The sequence below is a fragment of the Bos grunniens genome, chromosome 18, assembly GCF_055505025.1.
Source record: "Bos grunniens cultivar Pamir isolate PY7600 chromosome 18, Bosgru_T2T1.0, whole genome shotgun sequence".
NCBI classification, from domain to species: domain Eukaryota; kingdom Metazoa; phylum Chordata; class Mammalia; order Artiodactyla; family Bovidae; genus Bos; species Bos grunniens.
Window position 1 is genome coordinate 65,766,442 of NC_141182.1, and position 10,055 is coordinate 65,776,496.

At 44.5% G+C, this 10,055-nt stretch overlaps 1 protein-coding gene across 3 annotated transcripts in view; it reads right to left on the reverse strand.

Annotated features, from left to right (window-relative positions):
- LOC147354852 (zinc finger protein 792-like) overlaps positions 1–7,370 on the reverse strand; it is a 58,091-nt gene extending 50,721 nt beyond the window's left edge. The window contains exons 1-2 of one of the 3 annotated variants that reach the window (XM_086354967.1): positions 7,071–7,353; positions 5,153–5,282 (exon numbers count right to left, since the gene is read on the reverse strand). In XM_086354967.1, the coding sequence (XP_086211093.1) occupies positions 5,153–5,282; positions 7,071–7,103 (163 nt within the window). In that variant the 5' untranslated portion in view covers positions 7,104–7,353. Of the gene's footprint in view, positions 1–5,152; positions 5,283–7,070 lie in introns of all 3 variants that reach the window. The other 2 variants (XM_086354965.1, XM_086354966.1) reach the window with 2 other exon arrangements.
- Positions 7,371–10,055: the final 2,685 nt, after the last annotated feature.

The window sequence follows — 10,055 nt, forward strand, 5'->3', positions numbered from 1 at the left end:
CATAGGGTCTTCCCAGGTGGTTAATAATCCGCCTGGCAATGCAAGGGATGCAGGTTCGATCCCTGGTCAAGGAACCAAGATCTTGTATGCCTCGGAGCAACTAAGTTCATGCACCAGAACTACAGAGCCCATGCATCACAACAAAAGATCCTACCCAATTCAACGAAGATCCTGCATGCTGCAACTAAGACCCAACACAGCTAAATAAATAAATATTTTTAAAAGTCCATTTCCACAGAAAATCATAAAGATAGCAAGAAAGGAAGGAAAAAACCTGCAAAATAGGGGGGCAATAATAGGTGACAACAGTAGGTCCAATCAAATGATACAACGTGGTTGAACAGAAAAAAAAAAACAAAAACAAGACTCAACTCTATGCTGCCTACAACAGAGTAACTCAGCTTTAAGGACACACACAGGCTGAAGGTGAAGAAATTGAAAGAGATACTCCACATAAATGGAAATCAGAAGAGAAAAGGATAAGCTATACTTAAGTGAGACAAAATAGACTTTAAATAAAAAAATGTCACAAGAGACAAAGGTCATTATATAATAATAAAGGAGTTAGTCATCATGAGGATGTAACAATTATAACCACACACACACACACATATGATACCTACACATCATAACTTAAAAATTAAGCAAATATGACCAGCTCTGAAGGCAGAAAAGACAGCAAGAGAAAACTGGAGTTGGGGGGGGAAGGGGCGGGATGCTGCATGGCAGGCAGGATCCTAGTTCTCCAACAAGGAACCGAACTGTGCTCCCTGCAGTGGAAGTATAGAATCTTAACCACTGGGCACCAGGGAAGTCTCAGCAACAGGATATTTATCAGTTCAGTTCAGTTCAGTTCAGTCGCTCAGTCATGTCCAACTCTTTGCAACCCCATGAATTGCAGCATGCCAAGCCTCCCTGTCCATCACCAACTCCCGGAGTTTACCCAAACTCATGTACATCGAGTTGGTGATGCCATCCAGCCATCTCATCCTCTGTCGTCCCCTTCTCCTCCTGCCCCCAATCCCTCCCAGCATCAGGGTCTTTTCCAAAGAGTCAACTCCTCGCATGAGGTGGTCAAAGTATTGAAGTTTCAGCTTCAGCATCAGTCCTTCCAATGAACACCCAGGACTGATCTCCAGGATGGACTGGTTGGATCTCCTTGCAGTCCAAGAGACTCTCAAGAGTCTTCTCCAACATCACAGTTCAAAAGCATCAGTTCTTTGGCGCTCAGCCTTCTTCACAGTCCAACTCTGACATCCATACACAACCACTGGAAAAACCACAACCTTGACTAGACGGACCTTTGTTGGCAAAGTAATGTCTCTGCTTTTGCATATGCTATCTAGGTTGGTCATAACTTTCCTTCCAAGATATTTATAGGGAACTGCAATATCCCCCTTTCAACATAGGTGGATATCCAGATAGAAAGTTATTTGAATTGAATACTTCAGTCCAAATGGATGTAACAGATGTGCATAGAACATTCCATCCTATTATAGCAGAATACATTCTCTTCTCAAGTGCATATAGAATATTCTCTAGGATAGATTATATATTACGTCAAACAAGTCTTAACAAATTTCAGAAGACTGAAACCATATGAAGTAACTTTTCCTAACACAATGGATAACACTAGAAACCAGCAATAGGAGGAAAGCTTCAAAATTCAGACATGCGAACATTAAATAATATGCTCTTGGCCAATTAATCAGTAAAAGGAAAAATCAAAAGGAAAATGAAACATACCTTGAGAAAAACAAAAATAGAAACAAAACATATGAAATGTGCAAAGGCAGTTTTAAGAGAAAAGATTAGAGCAATAAATGCCACCATTAAGAAAAAAGAAAGATCTCAAATAAATAACCAAATTTTACACCTCCAGGAACTAGAAAAAGAAAACTAAGATCAAAGTTATCAAAACAAAGGAAACGAAGATAGCAAAGCGGAATTCCTTAGAGATGCGATGGTTAGGAGTTCATGCTTCCAGTGCAGGGTGTGCAGGTTCCTTCCCTGGAAGGGGAATTAAGACTAAGGTTCCCACATGCTGCACAGCATGGCCAAATCAAAAAAAAAAAAAAGATCAGAGCAGAAATAAATGAAATAGAAACTACAAAGATGATAAAAAGATTAACAATACTAAGAGCTGGTTTGTTCAAAGATAGGCGCTTCCCTAGTGGCTTAGTGGTAAAGAATTTACCTGTCAATGCAGGAGACATGGTTTCAATCTCTGATCCAGTAGATCCCACATGCCATGGAACAGCTAAGCCCACGTGCTACACCTACTAAAGACCTTGTGCCCTAGAGCCTGTGCTCCACAAGATAAGCCGCCACAATGAGAAGCCCAAGCACCGCAACTAGAGTGTAGTCCTTACTCTCCACTGCTAGAGAAAAGCCTGCGCAGCAACAAAGACCCAGCAGAGCCAAAAATAAATAACTAAATAAAAAGATAACTAAAATTGACAAACCTTTGTCTAGACTTTATCTCATATAAATTAACAGAAAAATAAAACAGGATCAAAGAATCATAAAAGATTACTAGGAGCTGTTACACACAGCTGTACCTAGAAGAAACAGATATATTCCTGGAAACATACAACCTATCAATTCTTAATCATAAATAGAAAAATTTAATAGACCAATACCAATAAGGAAATTGAATCAGTAATCTTCAACAACAAAAATAGGCCATGATCAGATAGATTTCATTGGTGAAATTTACATTTTAATATCTGAAGTATTCAATATATAAGGTTCTCTACAATTCAACAGGAAAAGAACAATCTGTTTAAAAAGTGAGAAAAGGAACTTCCCTGGTGGTCCAGTGGTTAAGAATCCACCTACCAATTATAGGAGATATGGGTTCAATCCTTGGTCCAGAAAGATTCCACAAGCCTTGAGGCAACTAGGCCCATGAGCTGGCAACGAATGAGACTGTGCTCTAGAGCCCATGAGCCAAAAGAATAGAAGCCACTACTGAGAACCTGCGCACTGCAACTAGAGAGTAGCCTCCACTTGCCTGCATGCAGCAACACAGATCCAGTGCAGCCAAAAATAAATAAGTTAATTAAAATTAAGCTAAAAGTAGGCTTCCCTGGTAGCTCAAACGGTAAAGAACCTGCCTGCAATGCAGGAGACCTGGTTTTGATCCTTGAGTTGGGAACAATCCCTGGAGAAGGACATGGCAACCCACTCCAGTATTCTTGCCTGGAGAATCCCACGCATAGAGGAGCCTGGCATGCTACAGTCCATGGGGTCTCAAAGAGTCGGACACAACTGAGTGACTAAGCACACCCACGAGTTAAAAATAAATAAGATTAAAAAAAAAATCTTTTAAGCGAGCAAAGGACTTGAACTGACATTTTATCAAAGAAGATCTACAAATGGCTAAAAGGTACATGAAAAAATATTCCTCCTCACTAACTATCTCACTAACCATCTGCTGCTGCTAAGTCGCTTCAGTCGTGTCCGACTCTGTGCGACCCCAGAGATGGCAGCCCACCAGGCTCCGCTGTCCCTGGGATTCTCCAGGCAAGAACACTGGAGTGGGTTGCCATTTCCTTCCCCAGTGCATGAAAGTGAAAAGTGAAAGTGAAGTCGCTCAGTCACGTCTGACTCTTAGCGACCCCATGGACTGCAGCCCACCAGGCTCCTCCGTCCATGGGATTCTCCAGGCAAGAGTACTGGAGTGGGGTGCCATCACTAACCATCAGGAAAATGCAAATCAAAACCACAATGAGATAATACCTCACATCTGGTAAGATGCAGTAGTAGCTGCTCAGTCGTGTCCGGCTCTTTGTGATCCTATGGATTGTAGCCCTCCAGGCTCCTCTGTCCATGGGATTCTCCAGGCAAGAATACTGGAGTGGATTGCCATTCCCTTCTCCAGAGGATCTTCCCAACCCAGGGATCAAACTGCACTGCAGGGAGATTCTTTACCATCTAAACTTTAGGGAAATCTACCTGATAAGATGGCTACTGTCAAAAAAGAGCAGGGGGAAAAAAAGAAAAGGAAAAAAAGAGCAGAGACTGGTGAGGGCACAGATTTAAAGGAAACAATCTTTGTCCACTATGGCTGTAATTTTTAAAAACTAAATAAGGGAAAATCATAGAAACAGAGTAAAATGGTAGGAGCTGGGGAATATGGAAAATAGGGAGATTTTAGTCAAAAGGTACAAATGCTCAGTTATAAGATTAGTAAGTTCTGAGGACGTAAATAAAGCACGGTGACTATAGTGAACCATGAGGCTGGGACTTCCCTGGTGGTCCAGTGGCTAGGACTCCGCCATCCCAAAGCAGGAGGCCTGGGTTCAATCCCTGGTCAGGGAATTAGATCACAAATGACACAGAGAAAGAGCCTGCATGCTGCAACGAAGATCAAAGATCCCGAGTGCCACCACTAAGACCTGCAACAGCCTAAATAAATATTAACAAAAAATGATGTTTATAACAACAGCAACAACAATAATGTAACTTAATGAGGTGATAGATGTTTAACTAATTTCACTGTGACAATTATTTCATACTGTATTCATACATCAAGTCAAAACTTTACCACATCAAGAGATACAATTTTATATCTGGACAAGGCTGGGGAAAAAAGAGAAAGCAAATCTAAACACTACCAACCTTGGAGGACACTGAGAAGTAGCTCATGGTTCAGCACAAGCAGGCACAAAGAAATGTTAGCTAAAAAGAAGGGATCAAGTGAGTTCCCTAGCAGTCCAGTGACCAGGACTCCAAGCTTTCACTGCCAGGGCCCTGATTTAGTCCCTGGTCAGTAAACTAAGATCCCACAAGCTGCACAACTCAGCATAAAAGAAGGGACAGAGTTGACAAGGATCTAGACACACTGACTCGGATAGAGAGAGGGCAAGTAAGGTAGAATCCATTAAGTTTACTGTAATACTGCTGACTTGGAATCTTTTTCCTAACAGCATTCTGTACAACAGGTACTCGGGTTGGTATTGCAGGGGAAAGAAGAGGGCAGTGCAAACAACCCAGTCCTAGCTAGCTATCACAGCAACTCAGAAAGCTTGGGAAACAAGCAGTGCTCACTGTCCACATGTAGAAGAACAGAGCACCCCCTGAGGAAAGGGGGGTGAGATGGGACAGAGCCTAGTCCAGGTCACTGGGAAGGCTATGAGAGTCTTACCCAGTGAAGCTATAAGTGCATAGTTCTCCAGCATCACATCGAGGTACACGCTTCTCTGGGCCTCAGCAAGGAGTCTCCATTCCTCCCAGGAGAAGTACACAGCCACATCCTCAAAGGTCACACTGCACCTCTATGAGAGACAGAGTAAACTATGAACATTCTAGGATCGCATAATCCGCCTCATCACACATCTATCCCACCCTCATCCTCTTCCAAAGCTCTCCACCGAACAGGAATTCCAGACCTAGGTGTCACTGGTGCCCACCTTACCCCTCAGGGTCCCTTTATTCACTGTGTTGAGTCCTCACCAACGTTGGGATGGACTGCATAGACACGTCATCCAAGCTTTCGTCCTGGCCTGTGGGGTCCCATCCATTCTGTCAATCAACTCCCCTGCAGTCTCTAGGTTGTGACTCACATACACAACCAAACCTGGGCTCAGGCTTCACCCTTCAGTCCCCAGTAACAGGACGCTGGGGCCATGAGCCAGCACTTCCTCTCCACGTACCCATGATTCTGTAGACTGTACCCCTCTCACACCTTTACTCCACAGCTGCACTCCCACAACTGCACTTGTGGAAAATTGCTTTGAAGGCCCTTTTTATACCTTTATTGATTCCTGCTTCAATTTGAGCCACCCAGAAGCACATGTGATTATAGATGCCCATGACTCACTTCCCCTTTTGTGTTGGACTCCCTGTCCCCTCAGCAGCCAAAACCCTTCTCTCCTTCAACCTTCTTTGGAATCCTGGTTCACGTGGTGTCTGTTCTAGACACCACAAATGAAACTCACATTTGAGTAGGTCTGGGGCAGGATGATGGAGGCTGGGCCCTGCCCACATAAAACATAAGAAACCACATATTTTCCATTCCTGAAGTTAAGGAGACCTCCCCACTACACATGAACAGAAAGGTTTCTTGGAAGTCAGCACAGAAAGCCTTTTTGGAAAGGGAAGGGGCGTCACCTCAAAGTAGGTGATGTCAACTACCCAATAAGCCTTTTCACTGGAATTCATCTTGGCTAAAAGATGCGCTTACACGCAGGAAAATCCTGAGATAAACCAAATACCGACTCAAAACCAAGCAAAGCAAGATGACTGGCCAAAGGAAACAAGAAATAAATGCCCCACAAAAGCGACTCAAACCACCACAGCACAACTCTCCCTGAGTCCGCTGGTGGGTCTATCCAAAAGGTACTGTACTATTTTCTCCTCCTAATAAATACTCTGTTTCACGGCTTCCCCTCTTTGTGGGAATTTTTTTTTCCTGCAAAACTGAAGGGCCAGGGCCTTGTCACTGACCACTGGTCTAGTGACTAGGATTCCGTGTTCACACCACGACCAACCTGCCTCAATCCCTGGCCAGGAACTGAAGCCTACCCACCCAGTCACCCCGCTTCAGTCCACGGCAGGTAGACCCACCCTAGATCAAGACCACTCAACCACCCCGGTGGCTCAGATGGTAAAGCGTCTGCCTACAATGTGGGAGACCTGGGTTCGATCCCTGGGTCGGGAAGATCCCCTGGAGAAGGAAATGGCAACCCACTCCAGTATTCTCGCCTGGAAAATCCCACGGACAGAGGAGCCTCTTAGGCTGCAGTCCATGGGTTCGCAAAGAGTCGGACACGACTGAGCGACTCCACTTCACCACATTCTGTTCCCTGCAGACACCAGATCCACGCCAGTTTTCCTGGACCTTCTCGCCTATATCCGACCTCTAAGCCTTTGCGCAGGCAGGTTCCTCCGCCTGTCACCCTGCCATGCTCCATCACACTGTCAGACACAGGGCCCCACCCACGACCGCCTCAGCTGCCTGGACCCCAGGGCCGGGCTTCAGGCACGTGAGCAGGCGCCACGCACTTCGGGCTTTAGTGTCTGGTGGGATGAGAATGGTAAGGGCCCAGGGGACCAGCGTTTACCTGAGGCGGATCCCTCAGCGCCGCCGCCGCCATCGGACTCTGTGGCCAGAGCAGGACCGCGAGCGGCGGGAGAGGAGGCGGGAAGCGGGCACAGCGGGCGCGATTGGGGGCCTAGCGCGGGGGTCCCCTGACGGCGTCGCTGAACTTGAGACCCGCCTCTGTGCGCTGCCTCTTGGACCGTCTTAATTCAGTCACCTCATTCCCAACGTAGCGCCCCGAGCGACAACACACAGGAAAGTAATATAAATGGCCGCCAGGAGGAGGACGCCGGAAGTCCCGCCCCAAAGAGAGCCATAGACCCGGAAATACCTTTATGCTGTCCTGTCATTGGCTCAACTGGGCACACAACCTTCTGGATAATGTAGTTTCTAGGGCTCTAGAGGCCTCTGGGAAAGGGTGTTGACGGTATTGACTATCAGAGCAGCAGTTCAGTTCTGTCGCTCAGGGGTGTAGAGTCTCTGCGACCCCATGGACTGCAGCACGCCAGGCTTCCATGTCCATCACCAACTCCTGGAGCTTGCTCAAACTCATGTCCATTCAGTCACTGATGCCATCCAACCAGCTCATCCTCTGTCGTCCCCTTCTCACTCCTTCGATCTTTCCCAGTATTAGGGTCTTTTCCAGTGAACCAATTCTTTGCATCAGGTGGCCAAAATGTTGGAGTTTCAGCATCAGTCCTTCCAATGAATATTCAGGACTGATTTCCTTTAGGATTAACTGGTTGGATCTCCTTGCAGACCAAGGGACTCTTAAAGAGTCTTCTCCAACACCACAGTTCAAAAGCATCCATTCTTTGACGCTCAACTTTCTTTATGGTCCAAATCTCACATACATATATGACTACTGGAAAAACCATAGCTTTGACTAGACGGACTTTTGTTGGTAATGTCTCTGCTTTTCAACATGCTGTTTAGGTTGGTCATAGCTTTTCTTCCAAGGAGCAAGCGTCTTTTAATTTCATGGCTGCAGTCACCATCTGCAGTGATTTCAAAACCCAAGAAAATAAAGTCTGTTACTGTTTCCACTGTTTCTCCATCTATTTAGCATGAAGTGATGGGACTGGATGCTATGATCTTAGTTATTTGACTGCTGAATTTTAAGCCAGCTTTTTCACTCTCCTCTTTCACTTTCATCAAGAGGTTTTTTAGTTCCTCTTCACTTTCTGCCATAAGGGTGGTGTCATCTGCGTATATGAGGTTATTGATATTTCTCCTGGAAATATTGATTCTAGCTTGTGCTTCATCCAGTCCAGCATTTCACATGATGTTTTCTGCATATAAGTTAAATAAGCAGGGTGACAATATACGGCTTTGATGTACTCCTTTCCCAATTTGGAACCAGTTTGTTGTTCCATGTCCAGTTCTAACTGTTGCTTCTTGACCTGCATACAGATTTCTCAGGAGGCAGGTAAGGTGGTCTGGTATTCCCATCTCTTAAAGAATTTTCCATCCATGCATTACTCTGGGGAATATGTGAAAGTGATAATCCTACCTAGATGGCCTGAGGGGCTTTACTTCTTGTGAACTGCAGGAGAAGGATGTAATTTCATACTCCATGAAGATCAGCCTGCTCCCAGGAAATAAAATTTGAGATGCTCACAAATCTATTAAGGTGCTGGAATCCCAGCTGAGCTATTTGAAATCCTAAAAGATGACGCTGTTAGTGCTATGCTCAATATGCCAGCAAATTTGGAAAGCTCAGCAGTGGCCACAGTACTAAAAAAGGTCAGTTTTCATTCCAATCCCAAAGAAAGGCAATTCAAAGAGTGTTAAAACTACCACACAGTTGCATTCATTTCACAAGCTAGCAAGGTAATGCTAAACATCTTTTAAGCTAGACTTCAACAGTATGTGAACCAAGAACTTTGAGATGTTCTAGTTGGATTTAGAAAAGACAGAGAAGCCAGGGATCAAATTGCTGTCATCCATTGGATCATAGAAAAAGCAAGGGAATTCCAGAAAAACATCTATTTCTGCTTTATTTACTACACTAAAGCCTTTGACTGTGTGGATCACAACAAACTGGAAAATTCTTAAAGAGATGGGAATACTAGACCACTTTACCTGCCTCCTGAGAAACCTGTGTGCAGGTCGAGAAGCAACAGTTAGAACCAGACATGGAACAATGGAATGGTTCAAAATTGGGAAAAGAGTATGACAAAGCTATATATTGTCACCCTGCTTATTTAACTTACATTCAGAAGGGAGGGAAAGTCTAGGCCAGATACTTTACAGGGTCTCAAGGAAAAGGCAAGACAAGGGCAGAGCAAACAGCTTAAGATTGGCTATTTCAATAGGAAATGGCAACCCATTCTAATATTCTTGCCTGGGAAATCTCATGGACAGAGGAGCCATGCAGGTACAGCCCATGGGGCACAAAGAGTTGGACACCATTTAGTAACTAAACAAAAACAATAAAGTCGAATAACTCAGGTGAAAGATTTGGTGTACAGGAGTGATATCTAGTTGCCTGGAGCCTGGCCCTGGAATGATTGGGCAAAAGAATATTGAGGAATAAGGTATATAATATGGATTTTTAAAAAGAGTGTTCCTTGCTGGGTAGGACAATCACTGTTGATACAGGCAAAAGAGACATTGGTTATCAATAGCCTGAGACAAGCACAAAACACATAACTACTATTGAAACTTGAGAGGAGTCATCAGTTAGATCTATTAAACCATGTGCTCCATTGCGGTCGTGTCTGACTCTTTGCAGCCTCATGGACCTGCAGTCACCAGACTCTTCTGTCCATGGAATTTTCTAGGCAAGAATACTGGAATGGGTTGCCATTTCCTACTCTAGGCCATCTTCTCCGCCCAGGGATTGAATCCGCCTCTCTTGCCTCTCCTGCACTGGTAAGTGGATTCTTTACCGCCTGAGAAGCACCACCTGAGAAGCCCATTAAACTATAACTTGCTTAATAAATAAATGAGCTGTAAAATGCCTTCATGTCATTCAAGCATTACAGCCTAAACAATTAAGATG